The sequence below is a fragment of the Hoplias malabaricus genome, chromosome 1 (genome assembly GCF_029633855.1).
Source record: "Hoplias malabaricus isolate fHopMal1 chromosome 1, fHopMal1.hap1, whole genome shotgun sequence".
NCBI classification, from domain to species: domain Eukaryota; kingdom Metazoa; phylum Chordata; class Actinopteri; order Characiformes; family Erythrinidae; genus Hoplias; species Hoplias malabaricus.
Window position 1 is genome coordinate 24,616,237 of NC_089800.1, and position 13,877 is coordinate 24,630,113.

At 41.6% G+C, this 13,877-nt stretch overlaps 1 protein-coding gene across 3 annotated transcripts in view; it reads left to right on the forward strand.

The window, feature by feature from the left end:
* robo1 (roundabout, axon guidance receptor, homolog 1 (Drosophila)) overlaps nucleotides 1-13,877 on the forward strand; it is a 281,736-nt gene that overhangs the window by 131,044 nt on the left and 136,815 nt on the right. For all 3 annotated transcript variants that reach the window (XM_066660266.1, XM_066660275.1, XM_066660283.1), the window contains one exon: nucleotides 3,621-3,947. In XM_066660266.1, the coding sequence (XP_066516363.1) occupies nucleotides 3,621-3,947 (327 nt within the window). The remainder of the gene's footprint in view (nucleotides 1-3,620; nucleotides 3,948-13,877) is intronic.

A 13,877-nucleotide genomic window follows, 5' to 3' on the forward strand; every position in this document is an offset into this window, starting at 1 on the left:
TAGGTGTGAGTGAATGTGGGTATCCTCTAGACTCACCGCGACCCTGAACTGGATAAAAGGTTACAGATAATGAATGAATGAATGAATGAATGAATGAACATGACTAACACCTGAGGTTCCTTATATGGTGTCACAGTAAAAGATGATGACACAACTGTGTACCACTGTGTTGGCCAGTTTTATCAGCTTACCAAGATATCAACAGGGCTCTGCCAAAAAGGAGGACTTGCAAAAATAGAAACCATCGCATACAGAAAAAACGAGGACAATTTTAGGGAACGGGCACCTTTTGCTGAAAAAGCTCCATTGTCCTGTGTCTTCCGTTTCTATGCAGCTTCCTGAACTGCACTTTAAATTCTGTCCTACAGATGTGTCAAGGATGTGAATGAGAAACTGATGGATGGTATGCAGTTGAAAGTGGGCTGTGAATAAAACATACAGTATTTTCTTTTGAAGTGTGCAAGTGGCTTTTGGAGCGCTGAAGATCAGGACACAACTGTGTGTGTGTGTGTGTGTGGGTGTGCGTGTGTGTGTGTGTGTGTGTATGTGCATGCTAACAAAAGAACATGGCTTTGTTGATGTTTTAGTGTTCGGGATCATAAGCAGGAATGTCAGCAGGTTTTGAAAAAGGGGGTTAATATTGCGTGTTTTGGGCGGCTGGAGCGTCCAGACACATTCAGTGCTTTTGCTCATTATTTTTTCAACACTGTTCAATTAAACGTCTCTTCTTTTCGTCACCAACTGCTTCCCAGTATGCATATCCTCCGTGAATCTTGTCCTCTTCTTCTTTGTCCCTGTTTTCCTCCTGTATGTCTAGTAATTACAGTGTCTAGACGTCTCTGTGGGACAGAGATGATCAAATGCAGTGATAAAATTGGGGTTCCAGACACTGGAGACTCTGCACTTTTTAATGAACAACCGCACCTCTTTTTTTATCTCCAAGGATATGCAAACTTCCAAACAAACGTTACAGCACAGGGTTTTGTTACGGTTGTATTCTTTAACTAATGGCTTGTACCTGCTGCTGCCGTTTAGTCAAAGTCAGAGTAAACAGACCAGTAAAAAAAGAGTTCTGTCAGCTTTTCACAGGCTTTGTAGCAGACGATCCTGTCAAAAGACTGAGAGTGCTGCTGGAATTTAGTTGCGTGTCATTCTGCTGACAGATCTGTCTGCAGCAGCAGCAGCAAAGGAGAGGAGGAAGCTCCCTCCACACACAGAGTGTGAGTTTGCTGATTTCTGCACATTTTGGACGAGCTGTTGGATTATTTTCTGAGAGAATTTGCATTTCACCGCGGTAACATTAGTAAGGTCAGATATAACATATTGATGTTGGATAATTTTGAGACAAAATCCACTTTGAGCTTCGAGTGGTTCTCCATCGTTCCAAACAGCTGGATGTTTTACACCCCTCTAGCCCACACTTGGCATTGAGCAGGGCGACCCAGAAACTTTCTAGACTTGACTCGGAACAACTGCCATGACTAATAATTATGTCTTAAGTGAGCACATGTGTGAATAGAGCCGGGAATGTTCCGGAGTATCATGCTGTATCACTGCACAGGTGCCACCACATGCGTAAATCACACGGGACATTTCCAGCTGCAAAAACTGATCTGACACAGGCTCTGACACATTAGATTCATGTGGAAAATGTAATGTAACTTAACAATAGGAGAAAAAAAACAACTTCTGTTAATTTCAATATCTATTAGTGAAAATAAATGTCATTTCATTTTTCTCTGTACATCATGAAAACACTTTTTCTCAAAGGGAAAACGAAAACAAAAAGTTAAGGGTTTTAAAGTTAGTGACCCCAAATCCTAACAAGCTAGAATACAAACGTGTGTGTGTGTGTGAGAGAGAAAGGAAAGGAGATGGGGGATGGGTTGAGCTTGAGGGGAGGTGTGAATGAGCTTTATGGCTAGGCTGTGGGTTGTCGGCTAAATGAATTCTGACCCTGGACTGCCAATTAATCCCTGCTTCATTTAATTGTTGCTGAATGGACTCTAAAGGCTAGTGTGGTGACACACACACACACACACACACAAGCCTCTGTTCCTTAGAGCTTTAAAGATGCTCTGCTCATTTGCATATAAACCAGGTCTTGTGGGTGCAGTTCACTGGCCTCTGAACCGAAGTAATGACTTCACTGTGGCCGTAGAGATTACCTTTCTGCTCTCATTTTAGCCACATTTTATCCCCCTTACAGCATGAATGGACTTGGTTTAGACCTCTATGGAACAAGCACACACACACACCCAACTACATGTGTGTGAGTTTGCCTGTCTCTCTCTCTCTGGCAGTGTTGCATTTCTCTGGAACTCTTCTTATCTCTTAACTCCGCCCTTCTCTTCTCATTTCTCGCCTTTGATCAGGGAAGTTGCAACCCCCTAAAATGACAGTGGCATAGTTAAAGTGTTGCTCTGCTGCACTCCAAAGAGCGGAGAGGATACTGTAATTGGAGGGTGAGCTGCTTCCTCACAGAGTCTTTTGTTTGTGGGCTCCGTTTATTCCTCTTTCTCTGGGAATTATTAGCACCTGCTTTTGGAAGATCCAAAGGGGGAGAGAGCGAGAGAGAGAGAGAGAGAGAGAGAGAGAGAGAGAGAGAGAGATCGGTCGTGCCTTATTAATTGCTCATTATTTCCAGTAACTATGGAAAATGTTGCATTGTTATTTCACACACTGATCTGAAACAAGATTCTCATTGGTGTTCCCCTTTCAGGAAAAAAACCCCCAAAACATCGGCTCCTGCTTTTGGAGAATCTGAAGAAACAGAACGAGTTGGAAGCCGTCCCGTGTTAAATCAATGCTCATTATTTCCAGGGACAATTGTTATTTCACCAAGGGATTTATCCATTTGTGCATGTGGCAGTTTGTCACATTGTGGATTTGTGAATGTGGAAACCTATTGTCTTAATTGCTGGCAGCAGCGTAGGTCCTAATATAAAATGCAGATTTTCAGGACAGGAGCTTTGTGTGTGTTGGTTTGACTTTATTTGAAGAATACAAAGCAAGTATGTGAGGGGAAGGAGTGCGGTGAAGGGAAAGGCAAAAAAGAGACTGGATCAGCGAAGGTTATTTAGCTTCATCAGCAGCTGTGCCGGGTGTCCTTGAAAAGCCCTGTCTGAACACGTCTCTCTTTGCTGTATCACTTTTAGTCTCGGTGCCTTACAATGTGCTAAGATGTCTCTCGCGCTTTGTCTCGATACCAGGTGGGCTGACTACACAGGCTCTGTTTGAGCCCATCAAACGACGTTTGATATGAATTTATTTGAGTTATTAGTTTTAGATTAGCATGCTAACTAGCATTAATGGGTGAGTCTATTGTTTCAACTAGCCAAGTAAACAACTTATGCTCTAGCTTGCCCTCAGCTGCAACAGTCCTCTTTTTGAACTTTATGAGTTGAAATACGAAGTTTACTCTCTGTCTAAGCAGAGAGATTTAAAGATCAGTTTGGTTAAAATGCTGCCAATCTGTACAGCTGTCTATGTAGGCAATAGGGAGCAAGGCTGCTCACTAGGTATTGAGACACATCCTGAGTTTGCCTTAGTTTGACCCATAGTCACAATTATAGCTTTCCATTCTGAATTTCAACACATTGCCTCTTTGTGTCTCCCAGGATCCCGTCTGCGGCAGGAGGACGCCCCGCCCCGCATCGTGGAGCACCCCTCCGACCTGATCGTGTCCAAGGGCGAGCCTGCCACCCTCAACTGCAAGGCCGAGGGGCGGCCCACACCCACCGTGGAGTGGTACAAGGATGGAGAAAGAGTGGAGACTGACCGGGACAACCCTCGATCCCACCGCATGCTGCTGCCCAGCGGCTCCCTCTTTTTCCTGAGAATAGTCCACGGCCGCCGCAGCAAACCGGACGAGGGATCCTACGTCTGTGTGGCCCGAAACTACCTCGGAGAAGCCGTCAGCCACAACGCCTCGCTGGAAGTAGCCAGTAAGTGCATGACTTGTTTGCATTTGCTTGTTTTCTGAGGTTTGAGGATTACCACGTCAGCTATAAGCAAGTTGGCCTGCTTGGGTTTGCCCTGTTTTTAGTCGCTCAAGGATTTACTGATTGAAGCTGCGGCTTCTCGGCTCTTTGATGGAGGCCTCTGTGGGACCACTAGATTTTTCCAGGACTAGCCCATTCTTTGCAAGGGATACTTTTAAATACAAAAGGAGCCAAAATGAGTTCTGTGGAGTAGTGAGATAGATATTATTGGTAAATGAGATGCATACTTCTGAGTAATAATTAAGACATTACTGTATTGCAGCATTTATAAAAGTTACTTGGCACCTATCTAACCCTTTCATAGCAGGTTTGAAGTTATTTACAACCATCAGTTCACATAGAGGCTGTTGGGTCCATGTGCCCTACGCCAGTTAAGACAAGTTGTCTTTACTCTAATTCCTCCGAATGCATGAGGATTGACAGTATAAATCAGTAAACTTGACTTGATATAATTGACATAATTTTATGGATGTTTTTACCTAAAACTATTTTTAGGAATAAAAATTAATATTGAAAAAAAAAATATATATATATATATATTACTTATATATAGATACTTATTGATTTATTAGAATGGAGGGTCATCGTGGCCATGTTGTAGACTTTGAGACCAACATTGTGGATTACCAGCTGAGCTTTAAAGGTCAGTTCAGCTCAGGTCCACTCTCTGTGTTCAGTCACTGAAGGATGTGACTGAACTCGCGCAGCTTTTTCTCGGCTCTCTTGGTCTTTGAATAATGGTGTCCTGATGGAGGCCTCTGTGGGACTGGCAGCTTTTCCCTGGAGCGGTTTGAAACCAGGCCACAGTCTTAATTCCAGGCTCTTGTCTCTGACCCTGTGGCCATTCTCTGAATGCAGGCAAAGGCTGTACCTTGCCCAGTTGAATGGGGAGGGTTTCCAGTTTCCTCCTGGGGCGGGGTCCTCAATGGGCTCACTGGCTTGGATAATCTTGAGATGGGCAGGATGTGCTTGCGTCGGAAGCCTGGCCGTGCTAAAGGATGGAGCAAGCCAGACACAGCTGGGTTGAGTAGTTCTTAAAGAACCCTCAGTAGGTGGCCAGGAGTCATCAAGAGACACAGAGCTTGTTTGAAGAGCAGCAGATAGATACCGGCTTTGTTGCTGTCCAAAGAAAAACATGTATCTCCAAAACAGCAACTTTACAAGGTTTCCTAAAGAATCAGACCCAGCCCAGCTTTATTGTAGATTAGAGCACTTTACTCAAGAGAACCTACAAAATGTTTTAGATAGTCTTTAGATAGTTACACATTTCAACGGTTGGTGCCTGAATCTTCTTAAATGAAACATTAACATAATAACACAAGGTGCATGGCCCTGTTTTCTAGTTGTTTTGTGGATGTGCTTGAGGTCTCTAGGGTAGATTTCTTCCAAGTCAAATCTGCAAATTATTATAAATTACACTTGGAAAAGTAACTACTTTAAAATAAGCCTTTTTGAGGAAGACGTACTTAAGGTTAAATAGGGTTTTACTGCAGTGTAAGTATATGATATATACATATATAGTAGATTTGCTTGAAAAACTGCTTGCCCTGTGACATGAACTTCTCAGTATATCGTCTCCTCTCAGGCTTAAGAGAGGAGTGAGTGGGGAGGAGCTCGGGTATCAACCACTTTTCAAGTATGCCCAGGAGCTGTCATCAAGACTCTTGCTGTAATCTAATCGACCTGGCAGTGGGTTTAAGGGTGGACGGTTGACTGCTTTGAGTTGGAGTGAAATGTGTGACATTGGCATCTGCTGCTGGATGGGCAGAGTTACCACCTTCAAATTCCTGAGCAGATTTCAGCTTTTATGACCGTTTAGCCATTAGCCAAATGTGAGACTTATCCCAGTCTGGGATAAAAGTTGAATCAATAGGGAATTAATGGCAGTTTATAGCTGTTTAACTTCTCCTTTAGCTTTTCGTGATTAACCACAGGTACCAAATGACTTCAACATTCAAGGACACGATTACACACATAAAACCTAAATGTCACAACACAAGCTCAGATTCATAAATGCTGCATGTGGGGCTGTCTATGCTAATTGCTTCTGTGCTATGGGCTTTGCTGGATGATCTCACTAAAACTCCCCGTAGAACTGTGATTGCTGTTTAGAAATCAGGCAGTTCCTGATCACCTATCACTGTCTACTTTTTTGCACTGAGATATTTTGGTGAGCGTTCTGAAGCATCGCAGACATTGGTGCGGTTTGCCGGTTCATATTACAATCACAATATGTAATAATATATGGGCCGTATGATGTTTCGCTCATTCTGCGCAGCTTCAGCGCATGGAAGGAGCATCGGGAGCTAAAAACAGCAGCGCTGAAAGCAGATGATATACACTGTTCAGTGCAGAGGCTGGATTTCAAAGTACAGAAACGAGTGGCTTGGCAGGAATATGGTTTGGCCAGAGGAGAGAAAGAAAGAGAGAGAGAAAAGGCGGTCGGCTAGGCCACAGCCCTTCAGCTGCTTATTCTGTATAAGGTTCAAACAGGACCATAATGGCATAGTGGCAAAGCTCAGAAACCCTCACCGTGTGTTTCCTCCTGCACCCCTCCACCCCCACCCCCCTTCCCTTTACCCCAGCCACCCCACATGTAATTATGTTGCCCAAGCAACCAGTGCTGGAACACTTTGGTAGGAATGTAGTAGACACTATGGCTCTGGGATTTTACAATGCTTTATTTTAAACTGAAAGAGCAACATTCTCTAAAGGCTGACCCAGTCGTCATCTGTCCATACACTGAATCAAAAGTCAGGAGCCACTGAATATCAGTAGGGTCTGATGTTTATTTTATTTAGATAACCCAGTGGCTCCCAAATGTCTTGGGTAGGTCACTTTTTTGTCAGAAATTGGAACAATAAATTTTTCTACATTACCACATACAATAAGTGTAAATTTCAATATAAATTGAAAAAATATGCTGTTTTACAATCTGCATTCCAATTCCATAGTAGTTACCAACTATTTCCTAAATTATTACTTCCTAAAATGTATAAAGGCAACTTTCACAATTAAAAAAAAAATACTTCCACACCATTCGCTAGCTCTCCAGTTTGTTAGTGGCATTTTGAAGGATATTGCTCTATTCCTGCTCCATAGATGGGAATTATTGATATATTTCAGGTGAATGCTAATTGTGTGAAAGTTATCACAGATATAAATTAGTACAGAACTAAACAACTTGAATACCAAATTAGTTTCAGTGGTAATTCAAACAGTGAATGTTTATTTTGTTTAATTGTTTGGAAAAGTGCTGATGGTAACCAGACATCAGAGATGTTATAATAAAGCTAGGGCTGCGCAATTAATCTCAAATTAACATTCAGAACTTCTAATGAACATAATCTTGCTTATATCAATTAAACAGATTTTTCTTTTAATTCTGTTCAGCCTTCTTTGGGACCTTACAACCTCACACTTAGTCACTTGATTCTTTCCCTTCCAATCTGCCACATGGAGAAGAACCAAGCAACTTGAGCAGCTAGAACCAAAGAAAAGTCTGTTGTTTGGACATGTTTTGACTTCAGTGAAGACGACACAGAACATAAAGAAGTCGAGTGAAAACAATGGCAAAGAAATAAAAATAAAAGCAGTTACGGCTAAAACAACGACTGACAAGCTCCTAGCAACATTAGAAAAAATATCCCAGCTTTAATAATAGAGCATATTTACAGTACAAGCCCTATCAGTGAACTGAGACTAAAACCAAAAACAAAATAATTGTTTGTTAATTGTAATCCAGGTAAAATATTAAATTAATGGTGATATTGATTTGTGGTCATATCGCCCAGCACGAACTAGAGCCCTACCAGCACTATCAAGTTTCATTTATATAAACCAATATAACTAATTAACAGATGTAGGCTGATCTTGTTACCCACCTGGATTTTTAAACTTAGAATAGGTATCGGATCCAAAATATCATATCGCTTCAACCCTGATTTACACCCTGCGTTCTGGGAAAGTGTTAATCGAAATTTGTATTTTCATACATCCACCGCATTGTGCCACAGTGTGTTCATTCGTTTCACTTTTCACTTCAGGACTGTTAGTGCTAGTGTTGCCAATAAAATGTCGTAAAGGAAGTTGTCCCATAAAACCTATTTGTTCTGCTTTACCCACAAGGATTTGTAAGTATTTTGTTTAAAAGCTGAAAGCACTGGGTTATTTCTCTGGTCCAGTGTTATTTTAGGAGTTTAGCTTTTACCATCGTCCAACACGGGGGTGAGTGTGAAGCTAATCCTCTTTTCAACATGCTCTGTTTTTGCCAGGCAATGATATTTAGCTCAGGTTTGTTAAGGTTTATCATTAACTTCACATACAGTGGAGGTGCAGTACCATACTGGCCTGGATTCAAAGTGGTAAAGTGGGTTAAAGCAGGCATTCCCTTTGTGTGTGTGTGATTGTGTATTTTCTGCCTTATGTACACTCACATGACCCTGAGGATGGATGTGCTCCTTTGTTTCTGTGTTTTCTTTTCTATATGATACTCAGAGGCTGAAATGTGTCATGCTTTGTTGGTGTATAATGGCCTGCAGTGGAACAAAAGATTAGAGAGCGAGGTGTGTAAGAGAAGAAGGGCTTAGAGGGGAGAGTGAGCCCACTCTTATCCCAAAGAGCTCACTGCTGAGCCTCATGTCTTCAGGCCACATTACGTTATGTGTAATGTCAGTGTTTTGAAGAATGACAGACATGTCTGTCAAACACTCCCCTCTCTGACAACAGCTGGGAAAAGAGAGAGAGGGGCGGGGGTTTCCAAAATATTCCCTATGAGTGAATATGATTCTGATTCCTCGCTCTAATACAGCACAAATGTTTGGAAGCGTCTGTTCCAATGACTCTCAGAGAACACACATTCTGCACACCTTTAAAGCGCAAGAATTGTTGAAATTTGCACAATCTGTGGCATCTATTTAGGTTTAACTTACTCACAGAATTGGAATGAGAGTATAATGAAAATCAATAAAACATGTAATGCACACAACTGTAAGTTTATAACTTAGCATTCCAGTTCCATAGTAATTACCAACTATTAACAATTACTTCCTAAAAGTTTAAAGGCGATGTTCACAATTTTAATTAAAAATAAACATTGTTAAAAAGTTCTGAGGATATTTCCACATCACGTGCTAGCGCTCCAGTCTGTTATTTTGGAGGATTTTAGATAATAAAGAGACTACCAAATGTTGAAAAGCATGAACTAAGATGAGGATATTGCGCTATTCCTGCTACATATGTAGGAATTATTGATTTATTTTTTTGCAGCAGATAATGAACGGACTCTAAATTCAGGCGAATGCTAATTGCGCAAAGGTTATCACAGACTTAAATTACTACAGAACTAAACACCTCGAAATGAGTTTCTGTGGTAATTAAAACAACATTCGTTTTTTTCCCCTGTTTTTTGTGGAGCTTCTGAACGTAAACAAATCAGAGAACAGCATTTACCCAAAAATGCTAGGCGTCCGCTTTAAGACATGGCAATTTATTATATCTACTGACATGGCTATGTTTAAGAGGACTGTCCTATTGTTATTATGAGAAATCTAAATGATATAAAGTCACCTTTTTTCTGACTCTATTGTTGTTTCTGTGTTTCCTCTCCTCTGTTAGTCTTTTCTTTAACTGCTGGTGCTGTGTACACTTTCCAACTGTGGGTAGTCCTTTAGAAGGTAACTCTCTCGAAAGCCATCACTGATCAAAGGGGCTAATTATAGCATATTCCTTCAGTTCCTGGACTGGGAGATTAGGAACGGGGGGGATGAAGGGGTTTGAGATCAGTTATCCAGACGCTGATAGCCCTCATTGCTGGCTGGGGGACAGCCTGCCTGACTGCCCATTCTACTGCCTGACTTTATGCTCCGTGAGTCTTGTTTTGTTGCTCTGTAGGGTAGTGAGATTCAGAATACCTGGCCTTTATTTCTCGGACTTGAAGAAGACCTGCCATGATCGCTAGAGTACAATGAGTTCCTCCAGATTTAACATTAATGTTCAAAAAAGAACTTGCAGTTCAAGCTGAATGCTCTCCACCATTTTCAGTAAAACATTTTGTGAACAAAAAGAGAAAACCCACACTAGAAGGATCCTAGAAAAGCGTTTTTTACAAATATGAAGTTAAATGCTTGCTATTACTAAGTGCATGCAAATGAATTCTCAGTCATATAATTGATAGCCACTCATGATTGCTACCCATAAATGCTTTGTGTATCTGTTATTATATGAAGTACAGAGACGTGTTGGACTTTTAGCCAGTATTCAATACAAAATATATGAAATAAAGTAAAAGGAACAAAAACATTGAAGAATTTGCTGAATGAGATGTGCATATAAGCACCAATTAAGTGTTATAAAAAATCTCTAATTTTTTTAAATATGAGTATATACAAAAGATAAAAATAATTTGAACTGGTCTTTGTGTTGCACTAGAGCTGGATTCTTCTCTCTTGGCTTTTTATCCGAGGTCACAGAGGAATATGGCTAGGCAGGAAGTGGAATCCTGGCAGAGGTAGATACGTGCTGGTGGGGTCAGCGGTAAAGCGGTGGGGACAGTTGGCATAAGCTGGTGAAAGACTGACTTCCCACTCGTCCCCTGACTTTTACACTTTTACACTCACTTATTTCAATACAGCACTCCATCAGTCATGCAGAATTCAGCCCCTTGTCTTTTCCTGTGAAGCAGCACTAAGTCCTCATGCAGCATTTGTACAAAGCATTTAGTCTGTTTGGTTTTAATTATGGTATTAAAGCATGTGCCTTTTATACAGCCTCCTTTGTTAGAGTCCGTGCCCCTGGGGGTGTCCCCCCTCCTTCCTCCATCTTCCCCTGACCCAGTAATTACTTAATAAATAATTCTCACCCCTCTTTCATAACTGTACTCTCTGACTTTGAGAACATCATCTTAATGTTTGAAAGGGTTACGTGAGTCCTCATAAAAAGAGGGAAAAGACCTGAGTAGAAGAAGAGAATTTACAAACAGGGCTGAACAATATGTTGGTTATTTATCAGCACTGTCATATTTGCATTTTCAATGCTATATAGATATCTACATATAGATATACAGGGTGGGCCATTTATATGGATACACCTTAATAAAATGGGAATGGTTGGTGATATTAACTTCCTGTTTGTGGCACATTAGTATATGGGAGGGGGGAAACTTTTCAAGGTGGGTGGTGACCATGGTGGCCATTTTGAAGTCGGCCATTTTGGATCCAACTTTTGTTTTTTCAATGGGAAGAGTTTCAGCTGCTCCCATGTACTAATGTGCCACAAACAGGAAGTTAATATCACCAACCATTCCTATTTTATTAAGGTGTATCCATATAAATGACCCACCCTGTACATAGACTATAGTCATGGGGCCATGAACATCTTGAGAACACAGTTCTAAATAAAGGTTATAGTTTGTAGTTTGGTATAACAAGTGTTACGAATGATTTGTTTTTAATAAATACAACTGAATAATAATCAATGTACTGTCTACGGGAACTTTTATAGAAGCTACTATAAAGTAGTGTGATGATCAGCTCCACCTTCGACATTTTGTGAAATTTTTAATATAAGGAAGATTCTGGAGCCACTGCTAAGTCAAGTCAAGCAAGTGAAGCACCAGGAAACCCATCCAGTGGTCAGAATGAAAGTCGGAACACATCTGCTTCTCAGTTGGCAGTGGCTGAATTCTTAGCAACTGGCCCTGTTTAATTGGCTGGCTGTTGGGTGTGTGTCTAATTTAGGGCCCTGAAAGTCAGTTGAGGATGACCGAAAATCAGAAGAGCAACTAATTCATGATGTCTAATTACAGTGCAGAAAGGAACTGCTGACAGATCTTTCCACATGGAAGATAAAACTCCATGCCGGAGGGATGTAGGCAACTTCAACTCCTTTTTTATGAAAGTGTTGTCAATTCCATTTCTGTTTTACATTCTAACTGGAGCTGAGATCTGTGCACATTTACCAGAAAACAAGCCACATCAGCATTCTCGCTGCCCGTCCAGCTGTTCTTCAGAAACGAGGGTCCGTCCTCCTTCACTGTAGTAACAGCTTTTATTGTTTGGGGAAGATTGTGAACGTAGGTTGATGGTCTATAGCTGCATTAACATTAGTGAGGTCAGGTGATGTGGGATGATTAGTTCTGGATCAGAAAAGCCACACTAAGTCATCTCAGAGGTATTGGATTTTTCTCCACTGCTACAGAGGACACGGCTCCAATTCTCTTCAGCAAACTGCTGTGGGCTTTATGTGTCTTCAGCTCACACCTGGCATTAGGCACAGTGACCTTAGACTTAAGCTGCTCCAGGGGGTTCCATTTTGTTTCATGTTTATACAAGACGTGTGGGCCTTAAAAGAACTGAGGTAATGAATGTTAAAAAGTCTTTACACAGATTTTATATTGTGTCATTACTGTATAATAAACATTTTTTGGTACACCCTTTTAATACACCCTCTTCTCTTTACATCATATGAGCATTTTGTCATAAATTGGCCAATTGAATGATTCAAAATTATATTAAATAAAAGCTAATGACCTTAACGTACATTTAAGACATACAATTAATTTTCATTTTGGAAATACAGCAAGCTTTTGTTGGGAGAGCGATGTTATAACACCACACGTGGTCTTTTACAGACGATGGCAGCACAGCTGGCCCTTTTCCCAGCGTCAGCATGCGGAGGATAACACACACTTATCATTCATATATTTAATAAGACTAATTGCTCTTGAGAAGGAAGTTTCCAAGCAGCGGAGTCAGCACTGCGTGTCCAGTCACATCAAAGGTCACAGGCATGTGGAGTATATGGAGCGTGGTGGGGGTGGTGCCAGCTGCCCCACCACCTCCTCGCCCCCGCTGTGACTGTCCCAGAAAAGAGAAAGAGAGGAGGTTAAGAGAGAGAGAGATTGAGAGAGGAGAGAGAGGGGGAGGCAGTGACCTGTGGATGGGGATGTGGAAAGAAGAGCAGCAGGACATCTCTGCACTTTGACTTTCACTGTTTTGTTGTGCTAGCGCAGTAGAGAAAGATCTCCCACTGCTCACATCGCAGAATGTGGGAGAGGGGAGAATGTGAGGAAGGCCAAACAGTTCATGGCAGTCATGAGGTTTACAGTGCGGGGATGACCCGGTCAAGCTTTTTGGCCCGAAACCAATTTGAGTTCTAACAGGACCTGATCAAGTGTTTATGTTTTTGTAAGAGATCACATGAGTCCTGTAGCAGGTTTATATATATATATATCCCAGATAATTAAACATCAGTGAACTCCGGGTACTCCGGTTTCCTCCCACGGTCCAAAAACACACTTTGGTAGGTGGATTGGTGACTTCAAAGTGTCCATAGGTGTGAGTGTGTGAGTGAATGTGTGTGTGTGTGTCTGTGTTGCCCTGTGAAGGACTGGCGCCCCCTCCAGGGTGTATTCCCCGCCTTGCGCCCAATGATTCCAGGCGGTTACAGATAATGAATGAATGAATAAACATCAGTGTAGGTACTCCTTTTTCTAGCCATTGATCATGCAGAAAGGCAGCTAGCAGAGAGCCACAGACAAATCACTGTGCAAATGTTTTAAAAACTGCAACCATATAAACTGCTTGTTTACTTTTGAAACCCTGCACCACTGCCGACCATTTCCAAAGCCATAAAATGAGCACAGTGTGGTAAATTGGTGAAATGTTAGCATAGAAACTGGACTAGACTGGAGTGAGAGGTGTTTACAGAAATGTGTCAGCTCCAGGATTCACACTGGGTTTTGATTGGCTCTGATCTCAATCTATCAAACTGAATTGGGACACTCCAGTGGTGTTTGAGAGACGCTGGATGCATGCTTGATGTTTTCAGGGTGAATTCCTGGGTTGCAGTAACAGTGTTGGACAGTGGTTTGGG